This window comes from Erinaceus europaeus, chromosome 12, assembly GCF_950295315.1.
Source record: "Erinaceus europaeus chromosome 12, mEriEur2.1, whole genome shotgun sequence".
NCBI classification, from domain to species: Eukaryota; Metazoa; Chordata; class Mammalia; order Eulipotyphla; family Erinaceidae; genus Erinaceus; species Erinaceus europaeus.
The window spans coordinates 67,332,515-67,358,121 of NC_080173.1; the positions used below are offsets into that span (position 1 = coordinate 67,332,515).

Here is a 25,607-nt window from a genome sequence, read left to right on the forward strand (position 1 = left end):
ATAATGAATGCAGTGGGGATGTCAAGATGGTGCACTAAGAGGATCTGCTGTCCTATGTCTCCCCAACAAATATGGAAAATACAACAGAGACACACTTGGATTTCACAAACCACAAAAATGGAGGACAATAGCCCAACACCCAGGTGGACTGACACAGTGATAAGCATGACCAAAGGTACCAGGAAGCTATTCCTCAGATCTTCACCACCCAGCCCAGCTCCCTTCCTCTTACTCATTGACTTTCCAAGCTGCTTATTTTACTCAGCCCAACACCACCCAGACAGCCTGTTTCTGTACCTGAATGTACCTGAACCCTACTGCCATGCAGCTTGGTGCTGAGATCCACAACCCACAAGCCCCAAGCCACTCTCCACCACTGTGGGCCCCGCCCACCACCTGCTTCTGTGACACACCATCATCACAACCCTATTAGTTTCAGGCACACAATTTTTTTTTTTTAGCATAAAAGAGAAAATACAGGTTGTGAACCACACTGGGATAGAGACTGCAACAATTTTTAAGCTGATGCTGGCAGCCTAAAAGCAGCCATGTTGGAACCCAGTCTCCATAGCAACTGGAACCTGTGAATGGAGCCATGAGAGAAGCACTGCATTAACAGTGTACAGCACAAACCTGTTCTTCTACCCGCCTGATAAACCAGCAATCTCAAGTTTCTGGTTAGTCAGAACACAAGTAGATCACTTTGGTTCTCAAAGAGAATCAAACATAATGAGAAAACATGGGAAATCACCTGCACTGATGGCTAAGACAACAGCTTAAGCAAAGCCCCAAATCGAACAGAGCTCTATAAACTTCCTAAAGTATTATGGAGCAAGATAAAGAATAGTGACATTCTTACGATAGGTATGCCACAAGGAGAAATAGGAAAAAGGACAGAAATCTTAGTTGAAGAACTATTACCTACAAATCCCACCCCCCAACACTACCCCTTCCAAAAAAAAAAAAAAAAAAGCCACCAGGAAAAGTGGATTTGTTGTGTAGGCACTGAGCCCCATCAATAACCCTGGTAGCAATAAAAAAAGGGGGGTGTAGCCGGTTAAGTGCACATAGTACTATGCACAAGGACCACCTGCACAGGGACCCAGGTTCAAGCCCCTGCTCCCCACCTGCAGCAGAGATGCTTCATGAGTGGTGAAATAGGTCTGCAAGTGTCCTTCTCACTCCCTGTCTCCCCCTCCTCTCTCAATTTCTCTCTGTCCTACTGAATAAAAAATAGGAGAAAAAAATGGCCACTGGGAGCAGTGGACTCACAGTGACAGCACCCAAACCCAACAATAATCCTGTTGGCAATAAATTAAATTAAATAAAATAAAAGCCAGTGCCAAGAAATGAATGTTCACAAGGCACATCGTAAGATGGCATAAACATCGAGAGTATTAAAAAGAAAGGCAGCTCAGGTTCAGTCCCTGACACCACCATTAAGCTAGAGAAAGAATGAAAAAACTAGGGCAGAGGTCACTCACTGGCGGAATCACATATACATGTGGCCCTGGGTTCATCCACCAACTGCATTATTTTTTTTTAAATCACTGTAGCACTTCATTACCAAAATAAAGATGATTAATAATCCTCTTGGTAATCAAGCAATTGAGCCTGTTTTCCATGTGTGAGTCTTTGGCTCTGATTCCTTACATCTGATTTCCTACACAGGAATAACAAGGACAACTCCAAGAACAAAACCAGGTGGAATTCCATGGATAGTAGGTGTTCTTCTCTCCTTTCCAACATCCAAGTTTCTAAAAACTGGGAGACAAGAGACAGCTCACCTGATACAGCATGCACCCTACTATGCATAAGGCCCTGGGTTTGAGTCTTGGGATGACAAAGTAGTACTAAGAGCTGCAAAGACAGAACTCTGTGTATAGTGGAACAGTACTCTAATGTCTCCTGTCTCCTGTCTCCCCTCCCCTCCCTTCTCCTCCCCTCCCCTCCCCTCCCCTCCCCTCCCCTCCTCTCTTCTCTTCTCTTCTTTCTCTCTCTCTCTCTCTCTCTCTGTCTTTTGCCTCCAGGGTTACTGCTGGGGGTCTGCAGCTCAGTGTCTGTGCTGCTCCTAGAGGCTTTTACCTTTTGTTGCCCTTGTTATTTATCATTGTTGCTGTTATTGTTGTTGGATAGGATGAGAGAAATCAAGAGAGGACAGGAAGACAGAGGGGAGAGAGAAAGATACCTGCAGACCTGCTTCACTGTTTGTGAAGTTACCCACCCCCCACAGGTGGGGAACTGGGGGCTGGGGGCTGGAACTGGGATCCTTACACCATTCCTTGAGCCATGTGCACTTAACCTGTTGTGCTACTACCCAATCCCCTCCTCTCTCTTTCTTTCCCTCCCTACTACCCTTTCTATCATCGAAATGGCTCTGGGTTCATTCCCTACTACCACATTAAAAGGAGGGGGATCAGAAAGGGAATTCAACAGTGCTATACATGCATGTGACCTTCCCCTGCAAGGCACTAAAGGAAAACAAAGACAAGATACATGACAAGTAATATACTTTTTTTTTTTTTTGAAAGGTAGACTGACACACACAGTGCCTCATTTGGACGTATCTGGAGTCTTGGAAGACTGACTACCCTACATTCTCCTACAAATGGACCTTGAGCGCTTGTTTGGAGGTTCTAGCAGGAAGCAAAGCTGAAGGCAGTCCTCTTCCTCTTCCACCAAGCACACAGCCTGGAGGAATGCACATGGAGCGGTGGAGGAGGAAGGGGACACCTGCCTAGCCGGCCAGATCAGCCAAATCAACTCTGGCCATCAATGGGGTGACAGATGTCACAGCCTGATCGCCCTCACATCCAAGCAATATACTCTTTTAGCCACATGATTCATTTAAAAAGATTTTATGAGAGAAAAAGGCCAGAACACCATTTAATCGTATGTACACCAGAAAATGAAATTCAGATTAAAGAAGTACTCCTGGGGCTGGGATATAACTCACCAGTTGAAGTGTGCCCCTTACCATGGGTGACGTTCCTCGCTCGAGCCCCAGCCTGATATCATGGAAGCACCCACCACACCTGGGACATCCACAGATGGTATAATGATGTCCCTCTCCATCCCTCAAGTCCCTATGAAAGCTGGGACTTGGAGAGGTGGAAGTACACATCCATGAAGCCCCAGCACCCCACCCACATATTCTTGAGTTAGTAAATATATGAGTTATTAAAATAAAGAACAGTAAGTTGTATAATGTAAAACTTCTAAATGAAGTAAAGCTATTATATCATTTATAGACTGCATATGCTCTAAGAAATGTACAAATTTGGGGGACTTACATGTCACCATTAATAGTAATGATTCACTCTCAGAGATGGCACTACTATGATTTCTATGAGGACAGTTTAGCACAAAGAGGTTAATACAAGGTAACACAGGCAGCAGCAAAAAAGCAAATTAGAACCTAAGCAATACAACTCTAGAATACATTAACTCCTAATATTATGCCTGAGAAGTCTTGCAAAATTCTACGGTCACAGTAGGATGGAGATGTACAACTCTTCAGGAACGTAATTTGAAAACATACATATTAGGATTGGGAGGCAGCACAGCGGATAAAGTGTTGGATTCTTAAGCACAAGGTCCTGAGTTCAAGCCCCAGTATTACACACACCAGAGATGGTCTGATTCTCTGCCCACCACCCAATAAATAATCTTAAAAAATAATAAAAAAGAAAAACATAGGGGTTGGGAGTAGTGCAGTGGGTTAAGTGCGCATTGTGCAAAGTGCAAGGACCAATGTAAGAATCTCAGTTTAAGCCCCCGGCTCCCCACCCACATGGGCAGGAGGGTCACTTCACAAGCAGAGAGGCAGGTCTGCAGGTGTCTTTGTCTCTCCCTATCTACCCCTTCTCTCTCGATTTCTATCTTATCCAGCAATAACAACAACAGTAACAATAACAGCAACAAAGTGGGGGAAATGGCCGCTAGGAGCAGTGGATTCATAGTGCAGGCACAGCCCCAGTAATAACCCCGGAGGCAAATATATATATTACCCATGAGAGAGAGTTTCACACTAGTACTTGCAGTGCTGGGGATCAAACCAGGAGCTTGGCAAACCAGGAACCTAGCCACAAATCCTGTTGTTTTAAGTCTACCAATTTGTAATACTTCGTTATGATGCTCTAGGAAATGCATACATGATACAGAGGAAACAACCCCAAGAATCGGGGATATAGGTATCCATTTATGTGTATACATCCTACCCATCCAGCACAACAAAGTTTCAGAAAGCCTCCAATTGTGTGTGTGTGTAGATAGATGGGGGGGGGGGAGAAAGAGAGAGAGGGAGAGAGGGAGAGAAAGAGGGAGAAAGGAGAGAGAAAGAGAGAGAGAGAGAAGAGCATCATTCCAGGGATAGAATTCAGAACCTTATGTGTAACCACAAACATCTATAAAGAACAAATACAGCTCAACAAAAAGAAAAAGAAGCTCCAAAAAAAAGTGCATAGAAGACACGAATAGAGTGGTCCAGGTGGTGGTGCAGTGGATGGGCTCTCAAGCATGAGGTCCCAAGTTCAATCCCTGGCAGCAGATGTACCAGAGTGATGTCTGGTTCTTTCTCTCCTATCTTTCTCACTAATAAGTTTTTTTTAATATTTTTTTAAAAAATATATGAATAGGTGGTTTGTTAAAGAAGAGATACACATGGCCCACAGTCATATGCAGAAATGCAACAATTAACTCATCATTAGAGAAATGAAAATTAAAACCACATTGACATTCCATTTCACACCTGTGAGAATGGGCTCCATCAATAAACAAAAGAAGCTAAGTGTTGAAGAGGATGTGGAGAGAGAGGAACTCTATTAAACTGCTGGTGGGAATGCAAATCGCTGCAGCCATTATGGAGAATCCAAATACAAATGAAAATACCTTAAGACTCAGCAATTCCACATATAGCCAAAAGATACAATAAGACTGGTTTGAAGGGATTATGTACAGCCATGTTCACAGCTGCTTTATTCATAATAGCAAAAACTTGGAAACAACTAAAATGTCCTTCAACAGATGAATATATAAAAAAGCTATGGGAAGGGGTGGGGCGGTAGCATACTGGGTTAAGCGCATATATACCAAGCGCAGTAAGCTCAAGGATCTCAATTCGAGCCCTGGCTCCCCACCTGTGGGGGTAGAGTGTCACTTCACAATCGGTGAAGCAGGTCTAAAGGTGTCTTCCTTCTCTTCTCCTCTCTGTCTACCCCTCCTCTCTCAAATTTCTCTCTGTACTCTCCAACAACAACTGAAAAAATGGCTGCCAGGTGCAGTGGATTCGTAGTGCAGTCACGGAGTCGCAGCGAGATTCCTGGAAGAAGAAAAAAAGATACTGTGTCCTCAGGGATAAAGTGGATGGAACTGAAGATTATGCTTAGTGAAGCAAGTAAGGAGGTAAAGGACAACTATAGAACAGTTTCACTCATGCAGAATATAGAGAATTGAGTATACAAGTGTGAAAAAAATGTCAAACTATATCTAGAACTGTAGGAGAACTAGAGTGGTTATCTATGGGGGTAGGGATGGGGACACAAACCTTTGGTGATGGGAGTTGTGAAAAAATAAGATAAAATATAATTAAAGAATTTTGGTGGTGGGTGTGATATGGAACTATACATCGTAATCTTAAAATCCTGTAACATGGGAGTCGGGCAGTAGTGCAGCGGGTTAAGTGCAGGTGGCACAAAGCGCAAGAAGTGGCATAAGGATCCCAGTTCGAGCCCTTGGCTCCCCACCTGCAGGGGAGTCGCTTCACAAGCGGTGAAGCAGATCTGCAGGTGTCTGTCTTTCCCTCCCCCTCTCTGTCTTCCCCTCCTCTCTCCACTTCTCTCTGTCCTATCAACAATGACATCAATAACAATAATAATAACTACAACAATAAAACAACAAGGACAACAAAAGGGAATAAATACATAAATATTTTTTAAATCCTGTAACATACTATTAATAACCAATAAAAAATAAAGAGGAAAGTCTTTTGCAGAACCATTATGCTATCTATCTTCTTTTCAATCTTTCTTGCCTGCCCATAGAAAAAGGATGGCTAGGATCTGGAGATAGCTCATTAGTAGAGTGCACACCTTTCAGCATCAAGTCCTGGGTTTGAGCCCTAGCACCACATGAAAGTACCATGGGAGGCATGGGAAGAAATTCATAGGTGGTGGAGTGGCACTTTGGTGTCATTTTTTGTGTATGTCTGTTGTTCTTTTTTTTTTTTTTTTTATTCTTTTCCTCCTCCAGGGTTATTGCTGGGCTCGGTGCCTGCACCATGAATCCACCGCTCCTGGAGGCCATTTTTCCCCCCTTTTGTTGCCCTTGTTGTAGCTTCGTTGTGGTTATTATTATTGCCCTTGTTGACGCAATTCGTTGTTGGATAGGACAGAGAGAAATGGAGAGAGGAGGGGAAGACAGAGAAGGGGAGAGAAAGACAGACACCTGCAGACCTGCTTCACCGCCTGTGAAGCGACTCCCCTGCAGGTGGGGAGCCGGGGGCTCGTACGGGAGCCTTGACGCCGGTCCCTGCGCTTTGCGCCACATGCGCTTAACCCACTGCGCCACCGCCCGACCCCCGTCTGTTGTTCTCTTTAACAATCAAAGAATAGGGTGGTCAGGTGGTGATGCGCACAGTTGAACACAAGTTACCATGTGCAAGGAACTAGTTTCAAGCCTCTAGTTCCCTCCTTGCCTGGGGGAAAATTCATGAGCAGTGAAGCAGTGCTGCAAGTGTCTCTATGCCTCTCTACTTCTCTACCTCCACTTCCCCTCTCGATTTGTCTCTATCCTATCAAATGAAAAAAAAAAAAAAAAGTATAACCACAGTAGTAGTATGATGCTCTAGTTCTCTTTCTTCATCTGCCCAACCATAAGTAAATCTTTAAAAAGATAAATAAATGAGGACCAGGAGGTAGCACACCTGGTTAAGTGCACATAGTACAAAGCACAAAGATGCAAGTTTAAGCCCCCCTTCCCCACCTGCAGGGGGGATACTTCACAAGAGGTGAAGCAGGTCTGCAGGTATCTCTCTTCCTCTCCCTCCCTGTCTCCCCCTCCTCTCTCAATTTCACTCTGTCCTATCCAATAAAATAGAAAAAATGGCCACCAGGAGCAGTGGGTTCTTAGTGCCAGCACCGAGCCCTGGCAATAACCCTGGAGGCAAAGTAAGTAAATAAATGTTTTTGGTTTTGCTTACCAGAGCACAGCTCCACTCTGGATGCTTACTGTTGTTATTATTATTACTACTGATTGAATTGGGACCTTTGGTGCCTCAGACATAAATGTCGTTTTGCAGACCATTATGCTATCTCCTCAGCCCAATAAATAAAATTTAGTTAACAAAACAGGGGCAGCTCAATTTTACCAGAGGCTTTGTTTTGACAAACCCTGATCCAGATAAATCCTTACGAATGTAAACAAAAACAAAAAGCTGTAATGGACAGATTCCAACACTATTGTTTAAAATTATAAATAGCTGGAAACCTAACTATCCATTAAAGACATGTAACTCTGTTCTCTTTCCTGCTTGTAAAATTTGAGAGGAAGTCTCTAGAATTTAGGAAGTGAAAAACAAAATAAAACAAAATACCACACACTTGGGGAAGGAGGGTGAAGGGTGAGGGTGTCGCAGTTCAGGTGTGACAATCCCTCCCTGGACACCAACACTACTATTGTGTTCTCTAGATGATTAATGGACCAAGACAGAGAACATTAATATCTTGGTACTGATAAGGACTCCAGATCCCTAGCTGGATAAAAATGATGAATGAAAACTACACAATGTAGTTAATCCTTGATCTTTGTTCTTTCTCCTCATTCTCACACTAAAAAATATACCACTGATGAGATTTTCTGTAATGTTGTGTGTGATCATTATGTTTCACAACTGCATAATGCCTACCCTTCCACCCCCTCACAAATATGCATGATTTTTTTTTTCTGGAAAACTCCTATAATACTTAAAATTTGGCAAAAAGGAAAAAAATGCCAGGGTCCCCCCCACCCCCATATCGTCTTTTGAAGGTTTCTCTACTACCTATGCTGTCCAGACATATTTCCCAACTTAAGTTGTTTACTACCGAATAAAGCTTTTCCTTTCTACTCTGCTATTCTTGTAATTATTGGTGACAAATACAATGAAAAGGGGGCCGGGCAGTGGTGCACCATGTTAAGCACACATAGTAAGTACCAAGCACATAGTACCAAGAGCAAGGACGGGCTCAAGGATCCTGGTGTGAGCTCCCGACACGCCAATTGCGGGGGGGGGGGGGGGGGGGGGGTTTGTCGCTTCACAAGCAGTGAAGCAAGTCTGCAGGTGTCTAATCTTTCTTCCTCTCTATGCCCCCTCCCCTCTCAGTTGCTCTCTGTCCTATCTAATAAGGAAAAAAAGGCAGGGAGGGTAAATGGTCTGCAGGAGCAGTGATTCATAATGCAGGCATCATAGAGTGATAACCCTGGAGGAAAAAAAAAAAAAGAATAAATACAATGAGAGAATACCATATTAGAATATTCATACTATATATAAGTGAAAATAAACTAGTGTGAACAAACAACACCAGAAAAAGCCAGAACCAGAATACATATAGTAAAATGTCATATATACATGAGTCATAAAAACATGTAAAAAGAGGGGGATAGTAGATAGCTCAACCAGTAGAGTGCACACTCTGCCATGCATGAGGATCTGGGTTTGAGTTCCTGACCACCACATGGGAGCACCTGTGTGGGAATAGCATTACAAGCAGTGGAGCTGTTCTGTGGTGCCTCTCATCTGTCTCTCACTGTCTTTAAAAATATTAATCAGGCGGCGCAAAGCGCAAGGACCAGCGTAAGGATCCTGGTTCGAGCCCCCGGCTCCCCACCTGCAGGGGAGTCGCTTCACAGGCGGTCAAGCAGGTCTGCAGGTGTCTATCTTCCTCTCCCCCTCCTCTCTATATTTCTCTCTATCCTGTACAACAATGACATCAACAACAACAATAATAATAACTACAACAACAATGAAAAACAAGGGCAACAAAAGGGAAAATAAATATAAAAAATTTAAAATAATAATGATAAAAAAAATTAATCAGGTTAGTCCGCCATAAATGTGCAATTGTTCAGCATGGAGCCTCAGTGATAACCACAGTAACCAAAAAAAAAAAAAAAAAAGTGTAAAACATAACAGTTTATAGATATATATAATGACATAAAGCTATAAAGAAATATGTAGGAATAATAAATATTGAGTAAAGTAGCTGCATTTCAGGGAGAAGAAATAATAATTTATAGAGAACTTCAAGTATTTTGTCAATGTTTTATTTATTTTACTCTTGATGTTCATTACAGTCTTCTTCATGTATTTGTATTTTTTAAAATATAGCATAGTATATATTTTTAAATTTTTATATTATATTTATTTATTTCCCCCCATCTTTATTTATCTTATTGGATAGAGACAGCCAGGAATCGAGAGGGCAAGGGGTGGTAGAGAGATAGAGAGACAGAGAGACACTTGCAAAACTGCTTCACTACTCACAAAGCTATCCCCCTGTAGGTGGGAACTGGGGGCTCAACCTGGGTCCTTACACATGGGCACCACCACCCAGCCCAGCATAATATAAAGACTCAAAAATTTAGTTTTACTTACATAAGGTAGAAGTTTACTATAATTTACTAGATTGCTTCTCACTTAACTGTATAATTTCTGTGTTATGTAATAGATAATCTGGTCAAAATGTAATTAACAAAAATAGGAAAAAACTGAAATTTAGAACATGTGATTTATCAGAGATGAAGGTTCTTGATAGTAAAAACTGAGAAATTTCAAACTAAAGATGCAAGCTTAAAAGTCTGTGATTTGAGAGAAGCTTTCTTCATAAGTAGGCCTACCTCAAGCCCTCCCGCCTCCCCTTTTCATTGCCGCCTCTGTCAACTTTAAAGTCATGGTAATAAAAGCATCTGCTAAACCTAGAGTCACTGATTCAGGTTAAGAGGAGATTATTTATAATTCCTTTGTTCATATTCTTTAAATAAAAGCTCTGATCCTCAAACTAAACAAACAAAACATCATTTCATCTTCCTTTACAAATGTTGTGGCAAATTTCCCATAATCACATCAGATATCACATTTTATTCATTTCAACAGTATGCTGTTTTTTTACTGCATACTCTTGATAACATGTCTATGAAGTATGATACAAAGAAATGAGAGGTACTTGTGCACTTTTCTGAACTACAAAGAGGTAACATTACTTCAATATAAATAAATATTAAAACCACAGCACACAAACTTTAAAACATTTTCTTAAAAGGCGGATATAATACAAGATCAGTAAATCCTTACACATGACAATATAAATTCAGTACAAAGGAACATTAAACAATGAAAATAATAGATAAATAAGAAAGTAAAGAAAATGAAAATGAAAAAAAACTAAGAAGGAATCATATTCTATATTCTCACCACATGCTGTATTCATCACACCCCTCTGCCTCCAGAAAAAAAAAAAAAAGCCATTAAAAGTATTTATTTACTTTGTCTTTCCTGGGGCTCCTAGAGGTATACAACTCCCAAGATGCTATATTTTCACTCTTAGATGTGAAAGTCTGAGTAAATGCTGTGCTATCTGTATCCTTATCTAGTAAGGGGTGTGCTTTATCAGGTGAGCTATCTTCTGGCTCTAAGAGATTTTTAATAAATTAATTTTTTCCTTTGTGAACATGGGAAAGGTATAAAGTAAGTGGAAAGATGCTACAGAGGACAAGTTCAGTGTAAATTAGCTCAAAAGGGATGTAGGAAAAACAGATGTTTTAAAATATTTTTAAAGTACTTCACACACATTACCATAGCTTTTCTTTTTTTTCTCTTTTAAGAAAATAAGGATAGGTAAAGGGTGGCAAAAGCTCAATGTGTGAAAGCACAGGATTTGAATTCTGTTCAATCCCTGCCAACACTATAAACTGGAGCTGAGGCATCCTCTGCTCTTTCTCATAAAGATAATACTAGTTTTTAAAAAGTGTGAAATATGAAAAATTAAAATAATCCTTTGACATAGCTAGTAGTGATGTGAAATGGTGCAGAAAGTCAAACACAGAATTCCATATAATCCAGCAATTTCACTTCTAGGTTTATATGCAAAAGAAATAAGAGACTCAAGTGGTCTGGGAGGTGGCACAATGGATAAAGTATTAGACTTATAAGCATCTCCCCTAGTAGGGGAGATACCATGATCACAAAGAAAACTGAGCCATAAACACGCAGGGAATATATTCAGTTTTAAATTTTAAAAAATCTCATACATGCCATAACAAGAACAAATTCTAAAGACATTAAGCTCAATTAACAAGACTAAAGAACATGTATAATTCCACTTACATGAGAAACCTAGAATAAATGAATTCATAGTGACACAGAGAAGTTATCAAGAGCTAAGAAAGAGAACAGTGGGTACAATTTCTATTTGGGGTGATGAACAAGTTCCAAAATAAACAGATATTGCGAACACACATGTTGCCACTTTACTTTTTGGTAGAACTAGGGTCTCAAGTTTCATATGGTTTCTCTGTTCACAAGCCACTTACTCATAGAAAGAGACAGTACCAGAGCCTCCTACCAGGACTCTAGCCCCTAGGAGCAACTGCAAAGGGAAAATTTCCCAACTGGTGTAGCTGTGCTGTGGTGTCTCTCTCCGTCTTTCTCTCCCTCTCCCTCCCTCTTTGTCAACCTCTATGAAGAAAAAAAGTCCACCCAAAGCAGTGAAATTGTGCAGGTGCAACACTCCAGCAATATAATCCTGGAGGGAAGGGAAGGGGCGTCAAAGGAAGGGGGGAGGAGAGGGGAGGACCATGTTCATACAGAATACCCACATTATCTGAAAAAAAAAAAAAGTACTACTACTAGCTATGTGACTCTGCCTTTTCTTTATCTACTTCAGCTAGACAACAGAGCAAAACAAACTGAATGCAGGAGTGGATGAGGCTTTTTTCTAAGATTTATTTATGTGTGTGAGAGAGACAGAGAATGAGAGCACGACACTGGTAAGTGTGGTGGTAGAGATCAAAGTCAAGAACTCAGGCTAGCACTTCACTTCTTTAAAGGATTTTTTAATACTTATTTTTCCCTTTTGTTGCCCTTGTTTTTTGTTTTATTGTTGTAGCTGTTGTTGTTATTGATGTCGTCGTTGTTACATAGGACAGAGAAATGGAGAGGGGAGGGGAAGATAGAGGGGGAGAGAAAGATAGACACCTGTAGACCTGCTTCACCGCCTGTGAAGCGACTCCCCTGCAGGTGGGGAGCTGGGGGCTCAAACCGGGATCCTTAAGCCGGTCCTTGTGCTTCACACCACCTGCGCTTAATCTGCTGAGCTACTGCCCGACTCCCTCTTCTTCACTTATACACTCTACCACTGAGTCATTTCTCCTCAGCTGTGAGAATATTTCCATCTCAACATTGTTAAATCTTGATTTTTCATTTAAAAACATATTAACAGGACAGGGAAATAGTGTCAACAACAAAGTAGCAAATTTCATGCCCAAGACACTAGAGGTCAAAAATTGAAGCTCTGGTTCTTCTCAATAAACATACATATATACATTTATCACATACATATGTGCAGATATATATATAAATATAAGTTCATTTAATTATTTTGTTACTGTAGGGGTTTCTTTGTTTGTTTTTGATTGATGCCAGAGATTAAACCCAGGGTCTCACACATAATCTACCACATAAATATATCCCTAACATATTTATTTTTAATAGATTAATGAAAATATTTTTATTTCTCACATAGTAAATACTAACAGATATCTCTCATAGAAACAAAAGCTATTTGGAATCTTCAATTATTTAAGAGTGCGAAGGGTTCCGAGGGGAAAAAAAAAAAATCTAAGAACCACTGCTATAACTCAGTGAGCATCATACAGAAGCAGAAACAAAAGCTTAATTTCAGGAGGGAGGGATGACACTCCCAAAAGTCTTCACAGAAGAGAACTGTGACTCAGAGACCGAGGAATCAAGAATATGTGTTTCAGTTTCTTTGTCTGGGATGTGGGGTTTCAAGAAAATAGAATATTAATTTCAATGTGCCCAGAAAAAGGATGTGTAATTTTTAACCAAAATGAGTTATTTGGGGCAAATACGGTTATGCAGACTTTCTTTTTCTTTTAATAGTTTATTTACCTATAATATTAGATACAGAGAGAAATCAAGACAGAAGGGGAGAGAGGGAGAAAAATAAGGCATATGCAGACCTACTTCACTGCTAGTGAAGCTTCCCCCTGCAGGTAGGGACCAGGGGCTTTAACCTGGGTCCTTAAGCATTGCAGTATGTATGCTCAATGGATGCACCACTGCCAGGCCCCTGTAAGGGCTTTCATGTCTCTGGCACCAAAAGTCCCAGGTTCAATCACCAGCACCAGAAGCTGGAGTTTAGCAGTGCTCTGATAAAAGCAAACATATATACATATACACATACACATACATATATATATTTGGGGGAAGGAGCTTGCAAAATAAAATAGCTCAGTTGGATAATATGCTGCTTTGGCAAGTGTGCAAACCAGATTTGAGTCTGCCCCCCATTGCACTGAAGGAAGTTATAGTTTGGTGTTTTTCACTCTCTACCTTTCTGTCATTATCTAAAAAGGAAAGAAAAAGACTATATATAACACACACACTTTTTTTTAAATTCAAAAACTTTATATGTTTCTGGAAACTCCAAGGAAATTTAAACATGGTAGAAATTTGAATGTATAGAATTGAATAAAGGTGCACATATTGGGGCTGGGCAGTGGCATACCACATAAAGCACACATATTACAGTGTGAAAGGACCTGGGTTCAAGCTCCAGGTCCCCACCTGCTTGGTGAGCATTAGCAATGAAACAAATAGTGCTGCAGGTGTCTCTCTGTCCTCCCCTTCTACTTTCCCTACCCTCCTTCTTCCCTTCTTCTATCCAAAATAAATAAATTATATGTATATGTATGTGTATGTGTATATGTATATATGCCTCCAGGGTTATCACTGGGGCTCAGTGCTGGCACTAGGAATCTACTACTCCTGGAGGCTTTTCCCCCACCCCATTTTATTGGCTAGGACAGAAAGAAACTGAGAAGGGAGAGAGAGAGAGAGGGAGGGAGGGAGAGGTGTGGATAATAAACACCTGCAAACCTGCTTCACTGCTTGTGAGGCGACCTCCCCCGCCCCAAGGGGCTCAAACCTGAATCCCTGAGCTTCATACTATGTGCACTTAACCCGGTGCACCACCACCGAGGCCCCCTAAAAATATTTTTTACAAAAGAAAAAGAAATGAATAGAGAATCTTTTATTAGACCAAGGGTCTGGTCTATAGATTGCAAACTACAAAGTTTAGGTTTATTTTATAGGAAATAAGGAACTATTGGGGCCAGTTGGTGGTGCACCTGGTTAAGTGCACACACTACAGTACACAGGGACCCAGGGTCAAGTCCCTGGTCCCCACCTATGGAGGGGAAGCTTCACAAGTGGTGAAGCAGAGCCACAGGTGTCTCTCTTTGTCTCTCCCTATCTCCCCTCCCTTGTCAATTTCTGTCCCTATGTTTTTAAAAAAGGTTAAAAAGGGGAGTCAGGCCATAGCACAGCGGGTTAAGCGCATGTGGCACAAAGCACAAGGACTGGGGTAAGGATCCCAGTTCCAGCCACTGGCTCCCCAACTGCAGGGGAATCACTTCATAGGCGGTGAAGCAGGTCTGCAGGTGTCTGTCTTTCTCTCCCCCTCTCTGTCTTCCCCTCCTCTCTCCATTTCTCGCTGTCCTAGCCAACAACAACAATAATAATAACTACAACAACAATAAAACAACAAGGGCAACAAAAGGGAATAAATAAATATATTTAAAAAGTTTTTAAGGTTAAAAAAATAAGGGGGGGCCAGGCGGTAGTGCAGGGGGTTAAATGCACATGGTGCCAAGCTCAAGGACCGGCATAATGATCCCAGTTCAAGCCCCAGCTCCCCACCTGCAGGGGGGTGGCTTCACAAGCAGTGAAGCAGGTCTGCAGGTGTCTGTCTTTCTCTCCCCCTCTATGTCTTCCCCTCCCCTCTCAATTTCTCTCTGTCCTATCCATCAACAACAATAGCAATAACAACGATAAAAACAATAACATCAACAAGGGCAACAAAATGGGAAAAATGGCCTCCAGGAGCAGTGGATTTGTAGTGCATGTACTGAGCCCCAGTGATAAAACCCTGGAGGCAAAAAAGAAAATAAGGAACTACCTATGAATTTGGAACTCATACTATTAAAAAAAAAACTGCACCTCCCATATGACAACTTTAACATACTTTCTAAACATTCATATTTTGAAGATAGATCATGAGGTTAGCTGTGGACCAAAGTTAACTTTAGTGTTTGCTTGGTAGATATGGCTCATAAATTAAGAATAAATTTAGAAAAAATTATATAAATATACACACACACACACTTAACAGCATGATCTCTGCTAAAATGCTCAGGTACCAGGGTTTATATTTTTTCCTGTTCAAACATGGCAAATTCATATTGTTCCAAGAGTACTGAGAAATAAACAGAGCTCTAAATAGTTCTCTGTATCTAATCTTCCTTCTATTGTGTCCACTCCTGGTTGCCCTTCAGGCAATTACATGACATATTTCTGGAATATACTGCAGTGTTTTCAGCTCTGCTCTGCCTACACAAAAACAAAACAAATCCTTAATAGGGGCCTCTGGGATTGACTAGGAAACGCCTCCCACAGGAGGACTGGTTGCTCTATGAGTCAATCAAATGACTCTTGGCAGAAAGCCAGGCAAACAGAAAACAGATTTTGAAAGAAGATAGTCTACAACTCCATGACAATACCTTTTTCAAATGTCCTGTATTCGAAAACCAATCTGTACACTCCTTTCTCTATGCCTCTGTCTTCCTCTGAAAATAAAGCAGCATTATGCTGCCATAAACAATAGATGCTTAAATGACAGAGGTGTTATCTTTCCTGTCAAAAGTGATTCCTGTGACGGGTAACAACAAACCATGACCTTGCCGAAAGAATCACAACGTATGTTGACTACAGAAGGAAAAAAAATTCAAGCTAGGTGAAACTACACTGAATTTTTACATAAAGACCTCTATGTCCTTTTAGCATGCCAGCAATTCCTTATCTCCTGCTTGCCTGCTTTGAAGAGCAGTTACAATATATGTATTTAAGTATTAACCAGAAACTGTTGAGAGCCGACAGCTATAAACCAGAGCCCCTAAAAAGCCCCTAAAAAGCTGGTACTTTCAAAGAGCCGGAGCAGAATGTAAAACACATCTCTACTATGAGAACAGGTTGAGAATGCATTTCGCGTTTATACCTTCCAAGCAATGCAAACACTAAAGACCCTACGGCCCGATTTCCTTCCAAGACTTTTAAGTCCCGGATCGTTCTTTTATCCTTTCAAAACGAGCCACCTGCGGTCGATCTGGAGCTCTGACAGCAGTGGCAGGAGGCAAACCCTCCGACAGAGACGAGCCCTTCGAGAGCAGAGCCGCGGCAGAGTCTGCGGGGAACACCCCGACCCCTCACCTCCCGCTTGCTTTCTGCGTAGCGCGGGGAAACGGCGTGCAGTCGGTTCACCTTTTGGTCAAAAATCTGGCGCCAGGTTTCAAACTCGTTTTCGTTATCTGTCACCAAAGTGAAGGCGCGAAGGCGGAGGGGAGGGCGGCAGCAGCAGCATCCTTCCCGCTGGCCCTGGGCGGGTGGGAACTGAGCGAGGAGCGGCTGCGGGGAAACAGCCGCAGATCTTTCCCCGGGTCACTCTGCTGGCGCGGAACCGCCACCCTGGAAAGCCTGGGGAGACCCAGAAGAGGCTCTGCTTCCATTTATCTTTTGGAAAACGCTCGTGTGTGTGCGGGGGGGGGGGGGGAACCTTGTCCTTGCAGGTGTCAACAAAGTCCCTCGACCTCCCCCGTGTGGTGTGTGTGTGTGTGTGTGTGTGTGTGTGTGTGTGTGTGTGTGTAGAACCTTGTCCTCGCAGGTGTCAGCAAAGTCCCTCGACCTCCACCCGTGTGGTGTGTGTGTGTGTGTGTGTGGTGTGTACTGTGTCTGGGGTGTGTGTGTGTACACGTGTGTGCGTGGTGTGCGCACGGTGCGTGTGTGTGTAACCTCGCCCTTGCGGGTGTCAGCAAAGCCCCTCGACCTCCCCCCAGGCGCGGCGGGAGCCAAACAACTCAAGAAACTTACCCAGTTTCTTCCACATGGCCAGGTGACAAGCGAGGAAGCCTTTGCGGATGGCAGCGCAAACCTTCGCCGGCTCAGAGGAGGTGAAGCCCTTCTGCTTCTTGATGAAACCCCATAAGTGCTCCCGGGCAAACTGCGCCGCCTCCCGTCCCCCGTGCCCGTCGCACACGGCGAAAAAGGCCACAGAGGACCGGCGACGGCAGCAGCGGCCGGGAGGCGGCGAGGCCCCGGAGTCCGGGGGAGGGTCGCGAGCTTCCCGGGCCGCCGCCGCCGCCGCCGCCGGGCCTTTTCCCGAAAGTCCGCTGCCAGGAAATGTCGGCCGCGGCGGCGACAGCTGCGACAGCGACCGCTGCGGCGCGGGCTTTTCTTCAGCTGTCGGCTCGGGCTCCACCACGATCTGAGTAACGTCCTCCATGTACTTCCTCCCGCCCTGGTCCGAGAAGACGCTCACTCCCAGCGAGTACAGCCCCGCCATGGCCGGCTGGCCGGGATCCCGCCGGTTCCACGCAACCCGCCGAACCCCGCGGCGGGAGGCACACTCGGTGCTCGCCGGCCAACTATTGTTTATCTTCGACCTCGCAGACAAGGGGGAGGGGGTCGTCCCGCGGGGGGCGGAGGGGGAGGAGGGCGTGATGCCGCGACTTGTCCGCGAGAGCTGGGCCAGAGCGCAGGGGCGAGCGAATCCAAGCAGCTGCGCCTGCGCGGTGCGCTCCCTGGCCTGCCCGCGCCCACTACACAAATCATACGTTCTCCCTAGCTGTCGTCACTCGGTTCTCTGGGCCGGGCCAATCCGGAAACGAGTTGGAGCGAGCCCGCCCCCCCGCCCCCCGCCCCCACCCACGCCTCTCGCTTCAACGGTCGCGGCGCGCGCGCGCAGGGCGACTTAGCTCCCTGCCGGCCCGGGCTGTCTTCCTCCCTTTTGAAAGGATCTTTCAGAATGTTAAGCGCTTACGGAGCCATTCACTCCGCCACCTTTTCTGCCTAGTCCACGGGATGGTGATCCGGTCTACTGCCCCTGGCGTCCCGCTGTCGCCTGGCGGGCAGAGTGTTGTGGAGAATGAGAGGGCTGCGGGGCGGGGAGGGGGCTGCGGTTCCTCGAGCTGAAATGGCGGGAAACCCTCCTCTCGGGAAAGTCAAGTGGGAACCGGCCGGCCGCGGAGAGTGTGGCGATCGGGATCAGCGGGGAATGGAGCAGACCGGGCGAGCTTGTGTGTTTATGAAAATTGGGGAAATTTCCATCCGCTGCTGGTTCGTTTCACATGACTACGTCTGTCGGAAACTTAGAAAGTTATGTTTTAACAGACTTCAACAACCTTTCGGCTTTTGTTCGACGTCACACTTTTCCAGGCTTAGGAAGCAGTCTAGACATTAAAGTTTTTGCAGGTTAAAATGAGTTGCGGGGTTCAGAGCAGCCTTAGGGGAGTCGGGCGATAGCGCAGCGGCTTAAGCGCACGTGGCGCATAGCGCAGGGACCGGCCTAAGGGTCCCGGTTCGAGCCCCCCACCTGCAGGGTAGTCGCTTCACAGGCGGTGGAGCAGGTCTGCAGGTGTCTTTCTCTCCCCCTCTTTGTCTTCCCATCCTCTCCATTACTCTCTGTCCTATCCAACAACTATATCAATAATAACTACAATAAAACAAGGGCAACAAAAGGGAATAAACACTTAAAAAAAAAAAAAAAGCACCTAGGGAGTCAGGCAGTAGCGCGGCAGGTTAAGTGCACGTGGTGCAAAATGCAAGGATCCCGGTTCAAGCCCTCGGCTCCCCACCTGCAGGGGAGTCACATCATAGGCAGTTTGCAGGTCTGCAGGTGTCTCTCTCTCTCTCTTCCTCTCTTATCTCCCCCTTCTCTCAATTTCTGTCTCTATCCAATAACAAATTTAAAAAAAAATTTTTTTTTAAGCAGCCTTAGGTTTGGGTTGTATTTTTGTCAGCAAACTCTAGTGAGTCAATTTAAAGTTAATTTTTTTTTGGCCCCCAGGTTTATCACTGGGGCTCAATGGACCACGAATCCACTGCTCCTGGAGGCTATTTTTTTCCCTTTTGTTGGCCTTGTTGTTTATCATTTTTGTTATTTTTATTGCTGTTGTTGTTGACGAATAGGTCAGAGAGAAATGGAGAGAGGAGGGGAAGACAGAAAGGGGGAGAGAAAGATAGACACCTGCAGACCTGCGTCAATGCTTGTGAAGCGACCCCCCTGGAGGTGGGGAGCCGGGGGCTCGAAACAGGATCCTTGGGCGGGTCCTTGCGCTTGGTGCGATGTGCGCTTCACACGCTGCGCCACCGACCAGCCCCCTAAAGTTAACTTTTCAGCTTTAAAAATAGAAACTTTGGGAGCTGGGCGGTAGCGCAGCGGGTTAAGCGCAGGTGGCGCTAAGCGCAGGGACCGACATGAGGATCCTGGTTCCAGCCCCCGGCTCCCCACCTGCAGGGGAGTCGCTTCACAGGCGGTGAAGCAGGTCTGCAGGTGTCTGTCTTTCTCTCCTCCTCTCTGTCTTCCCCTCTTGTCTCCATTTCTCTCTGTCCTATCCAACAACGACGACATCAACTACAACAACAATAACTACAACAACAATAAAAAGACAACAAGGGCAACAAAAGGGAAGATAAAATTACAAAAAAAAATATTAAAAAAAAAAAGAAAAGAAACTTTTCCTGCCCTTTTGATCAAACAGAGACAATTCATGGATGGCCCTTTGGTGGTGGTTTTGAGTTTACCCAAGAAAGTCAGCCCTACATCACTTATGGAATCACTCTGAGGAACCATCAAGATTTTTTTTCCTACCTGATTTTAGACCTATAAGCGTGAAATAAATTAGGGCAAAGTGGGGACTAGTAATAAATAGTGATTTTTTAACATTTTACATTTTTTAAATAGTTCTCTCTCTTTTTTTTTTTTAACCTTTATTTGCTTATTGGATAGAGACAGCCGGAAATTGAGAGGACAGGGGAGACAGAGAGGGAGAAAGATAGAGAGATACCTGCAGCACTGCTTCACCACTCAGGAAGTTTTCCCCCTGCAGTTGGGGGCTGGGGACTCAAACCCAGGTCCTTGCACACTGTAACATGTGTGCTCAACCAGGTGTGCCACCACCCAGCCCCAACATTTTAAATTTTTTATTAACTTTATTTATTGGCTAGAGAGCCTAGAATAGAAGAAAGGGGTGGAAGGGAGAGAGACAGACACCTGCAACACTGCTTCCCACTTTTGAAGTTTTTCCTCTGCGGGTTGGGACCAAGAACTTGAATCTGGGTCCTTTTTTTGTTTATTATTTCTTTATTGGGGAATTAATGTTTTACATTCAACAGTAAATACAATAGTTTGTACATGCATAACATTCCTCATTTTCCCATATAACAATACAAACCCCACTAGGTCCTCTGTCATCCTTCTTGGACCTGTATTTTCCCTACCCACCCACCCCCACCCCAGATTCTTTTACTTTGGTGCGATATGCCAATTCCAGTTCAGGTTCTACTTGTGTTTTCTCTTCTGATCTTGTTTTTCAACTTCTGCCTGAGAGTGAGATCATCCCATATTCATCCCTCTGTTTCTGACTTATTTCACTTAACAGGAATTTTTCAAGGTCCATCCAAGATCGGCTGAAAACAGTGAAGTCACCGTTTTTTACAGCTGAGTAGTATTCCATTGTGTATATAGACCACAACTTGCTCAGCCACTCATCTGTTGTTGGACACCTGGGTTGCTTCCAGGTTTTGGCTATTACAAATTGTGCTGCCAAGAACATATGTGTACACAGATCTTTTTGGATGCGTGTGTTGGGTTCCTTAGGATATATCCCCAGGAGAGGGATTGCAGGATCATAGGGTAGGTCCATTTCTAGCCTTCGGAGAGTTCTCCAGACTGTTCTCCACAGAGGTTGGACCCATTGACATTCCCACCAGCAGTGCAGGAGGGTTCCTTTGACCCCACACCCTCTCCAGCATTTGCTGCTGTTACCTTTTCTGATGTATGACATTCTCACAGGAGTGAAGTGGTATCTCATTGTTGTCTTGATTTGCATTTCTCTGACAATCAGAGACTTGGAGCATTTTTTCATGTGTTTCTCGGCCTTTTGGATCTCTTCTGAGGTGAATATTCTGTCCAAGTCCTCCCCCCATTTTTGGATGGGGTTATTTGTTGTCTTGTTGTTGAGTTTGGCAAGCTCTTTATATATGTTGGTTATTTAACACTTGTCTGATGTATGGCATATAAAGATCTTCTCCCATTCTGTGAGAGGTCTCTTGGTTTGGGTAGTGGTTTCTTTTGCTGTGAAGAAGCTTTTTAATTTGATGTAGTCCCATAGGTTTATACTTGCCTTAGTCTTCTTTATAATTGGATTCGTTTCATTGAAGATGTCTTTAAAATGTATGCGGAAAAGAGTTCTGCCAATATTTTCCTCTAAGTATCTGATAGTTTCTGGTCTAACATGCAAGTCCTTGATCCACTTGGAATTAACTTTTGTATTTGGTGAAATACAGTGGTTCAGTTTCATTTTTCTGCATGTTTCAACCCATTGTTAGCTCAAAACATTTTGATTTCTTCCTTGATTTCCTCTTTGACCCAGAGGTTGTTAAGAAGTGTACTGTTGAGCTTCCACATTTTGGCACTGTTACTAATCTTTTGTTGATTGTTAAGTGTTAGTTTAATTCCACTGTGGTCTCAGAAGATGCTTGGGATGATTTCAATGCTCTTGAATTGGCTGATGCTGTCTTTGTGGCCTAACATATGGTCTATCCTTGAGAATGATCCATGTGGATTTGAATAAAATGTGTATTCCAGTTTCTTGGGATGAAGGACTCTGAAAATGTCCAATAGTTCTAGGTTATCTATCTCTTCATTTAGCTCCCTTATGTCTTTACTGATTTTCTGCCTGGATGATCTGTCAAGTTGAGAGAGTGGGGTGTTGAAGTCCCAAACTATGACTGTGTTGCTGTTAATATATTGCTGTAGCTCTTTCAGTAGATGTTTGATGTATTTAGATGGCTTCTCATTGGGTGCATAGATGTTGATAATTGTTAAGTCCTCTTGATTGACTGATCCTCTGAGCATTAAGTAGTATCCATTCCTATCTTTTAAAATCTTATCTATTTTAAAGTTTATCATGTCAGATATGAGAATAGCTGCTCCTGCCCTTTTTTGTGGGCCATTGGCTTGTATGATAGTTTTCCATCCTTTCACTTTAAGTCTGTGTTTGTCTTGTTGAGTTAGGTAGGTTTCCTGTTGGGTTGTATTTTCTGATCCATCTTCCTACTCTGTGTCTTTTAATAGGTGAATTCAGGCCATTGACATTTATTGATATCAAAGATTGAAGATATTTTAACACCATTCTTGTAGAGTTTTAGAGTGTTCCGATATATGTCCTATTTATGATGGTCTGACTGTTTATAGAAGACCTTTCAGAACTTCTTTCAGGACAGGCTTGGTGATAGTTGATTCCTTCAACTGTTGCTTGTCTGAGAAGGTTTTTTTTTTCTCTTTTTTTAAATTTTTATTTATTTATTCCCTTTTGTTGCCCTTGTTGTTTTATTGTTGTAGTTATTATTGTTGTTGTCGTTGTTGTATAGGACAGAGAGAAATGGAGATAGGAGGGGAAGACAGAGAGGAGGAGAGAAAGATAGACACCTGCAGACCTGCTTCACCGCCTGTGAAGCGACTCCCCTGCAGGTGGGGAGCCGGGGTTCGAACCGGGATCCTTATGCCGGTCCTTGTGCTCTGCGCCACCTGCGCTTAACCCGCTGCACTACAGCCCGACTCCCCTGAGAAGGTTTTGACGCCTCCATCTAGTCTGAATAACAGTCTAGCAGGATATAGTATTCTTGGTTGAGAGCCTTTCTCATTGAGAACTCGATAGATATCTTGCCATTCTCTTCTGGCCTGTAGTGTTTGTATGGAGAAGACTGCTGCTAATCTTATGGGTTTTCCTTTGTAGGTGACTCTTTGTTTTTCTCTTGCAGCCTTGAGGATCCTTTCTTTATCCTTATTCCTTTCCATTCTAAGTAAGCCATGTCTTGGTGTCTTTAGGTCTGGGTTAATTCTGTTTGGGACCCTCTGGGCTTCTTGAATCTTTATGTCTTTGATGTTGTCTAGACTAGAGAAGTTTTCTGCTATTATGGCCTTAAGAATGCTTTCTTCCTCTCCCTTTCTTCCTCTGGTAAGCCAATAATGCGTATATTGTTTTGAAGTCATCCCATTGGTCTCTGTTGTTTTCAGCATCTCTTAATCTCTTTTTGAGATCTCTTACCTCTTTTTTAGTTGTCTCTAATTCATCCTCGATCTTGCTAATTCTGTCTTCAACCTCACTGATTCTATTCTCTCTGCCCTCTACTGTTCTCTGGAATTCATCTATTTTGTTTCCCTGTTCCGATAGTGTTTTAGCTTGTTCAGCTAGTTGTGTTCTTAGCTCAGCTATTTAAGCTTTCAGCTCTCTAATAACCTTGAGATAGTTAGTGTTTTCTTCTAGAGTCTCATTTGTTGTTCCTGAATTTATGATTACAATTCTTTCAAACTCTTTCCTCACTCCTGTGATTATTTCCTTAGCTAATGTTTGGATGTTGAACTTGTTATTTTGTGCTTCACCCTTTGTGGGGCTTTTAGCTGGACTGTTGTCCTGGTTAGTTTCTCCAGTATTTCTTTTTGTTGGTTTACCCATTTTATATATTATGTTATGAGTTCCCTCTCTTAGTACTTTTCAAATTACTGATCACTATTTCCTGGATTGACTTGTGTCTAAGTAAGGTAATTAAAGGGTTCACAGTGGTGGAAGTTAACAATTGTTTCAATAGTATTTTAATCCCTGAGTTGGAGCTCAGTGGCTTAAAAGCCTCTTTTTTTTTTCTCCTCTGTAGGCTATGGGAGCCTGAGGGCTTCTAACTATAAGTAGGCTTCTTAATTTAATCACTGACTCCTAGCCAAGAGATAAGGCAGGGTGTGGCAGAGATAGTCCCGTGGTTATGCAAAGAGACTTTCACAGTCCCACAGCTATGCCACCGAGGTATAGGTCTTCTCCTGAATTTCCTGGTTAGATCTCTGTCCCCCGGTGTCCCTCCCTGCTGCTGCTCTAGATTTTGAGGGCAGTAGCAGTGGAGACTCAGAGTTGTACTTGGTGAGTCTCTGGGGCACCCTCTCCTCCCTTCAGCTGTCCCCTTGTTGGTGGAACAGATTGGAGGTGGTCTCTCAACTGATATACTGCCGGACTGTTACCAGCCACTTAGTCTCTCCCTAGGCTCCTCTCTGTCACCAGCCACGTGTGTTTGCACTCACCGGTGGGTTCCTGTAGTTGTTCTAGTCCTGTCTTGTTTCAGTCCCAGGTGGTCTCCTTTGGTATTCCTAGTTGATCTGGGAGAGGAGAAGAGAGGAGAGAAACAGATCTGCTGCTGCTCGTAGCCCCGCCTCCGGAAGTCCCTTTTTTTTTTTTTAACTTTTAATGACTGAAACAAAAAAATTTAAATTGCTGCTTTGGGAAGAATGTTCTTGCTGGCCTTGTACCTCTCCTCATACTTGACCTTTATCTCTGATGGGCCTTGGATTTAAGAGCAGGGTCTCGGAAAACATCCTTGTTGGCAACGGTTTTGTCCACGGGGATATGCACAGAGTACCTTGTGAAGGGATGATAATTAAAAGCAGTTGCAAAAGACTTGATCTTTGACCCCTGTAATAAAACTTTCACAGAAGACTGGATCTTTGACCCCGTGTAGATTTTCTTCTCGCTCATGACAGCTGTCACTTTGCATGGATACCGGTCAATCCCAGCCACCAGAGCATGGCTGTATGGGTAATCTGAGGTGTCATCATCAGTGTTCTTCACGATGGCTAAGACCAGCACCACCATCCTGGGTTTCATAAACTTGCCCATTTCCACAGCAACTGCTGGGGCCTACAACCACTAGTAATTTTTTAAAATACATTTTATTCTCTATGTATTTATTTTGGATAGAAACTGAAATTGAGAAGGAAGAGGGAGACAGACACCTACAACCCTGCTTCACCAGCGCCTGAAGCTTCCCCTGCAAGTGGGAAGTGGGGGCTTGAATGGGATCCTTGTGCATGGTAATGTGGGCACTCTACTAGATGCACCAAGGCCGGCACTGTAATTTTTTTTAATCACTTTTTTTAAAAACTTGGCTTCTACATCTACCTCCCCTACCTTTTCTCCAGTGCTGCCTTTGAGATTTTTGAATAGAATAATACTTATTCAAAAATGAGAATGGCAATGTTCATAGAGAGGAGTGATGGGGGCAGGGGTAGATAGCATAATGATTACACAAAGAGACTCTCATGCCTGAGGCTCCAAATTGTTCAGGCTCCGGCACCACCATAAACCAAAGCTGAGCAGTGCTCTGGTAAAAAAAAAAAAAAAAAAAAAAAGAAAGAAAGAAAGAAAAAGAAAATGAGTGATAGGAAATACTAATG

At 43.4% G+C, this 25,607-nt stretch overlaps 2 protein-coding genes across 4 annotated transcripts in view; both read right to left on the reverse strand.

Moving 5' to 3' along the window:
* Window positions 1-17,905, reverse strand: part of PPM1D (protein phosphatase, Mg2+/Mn2+ dependent 1D) — a 57,655-nt gene extending 39,750 nt beyond the window's left edge. For 2 of the 3 annotated variants that reach the window (XM_007516977.2, XM_060203890.1), the window contains exon 1: window positions 17,201-17,904. In XM_007516977.2, coding sequence (XP_007517039.1) covers window positions 17,201-17,672 — 472 coding nt within the window. In that variant the 5' untranslated portion in view covers window positions 17,673-17,904. Of the gene's footprint in view, window positions 1-17,200 lie in introns of all 3 variants that reach the window. The other variant, XM_060203889.1, reaches the window with a different exon arrangement.
* A 6,797-nt stretch (window positions 17,906-24,702) lies between these two features.
* On the reverse strand, window positions 24,703-25,050 carry LOC103108135 (large ribosomal subunit protein eL27-like). Its single transcript, XM_060202441.1, has one exon. It carries the CDS (start codon window positions 25,048-25,050, stop codon window positions 24,703-24,705), a length of 348 nt encoding a protein of 115 aa, XP_060058424.1.
* Between the last annotated feature and the right edge of the window lie 557 nt (window positions 25,051-25,607).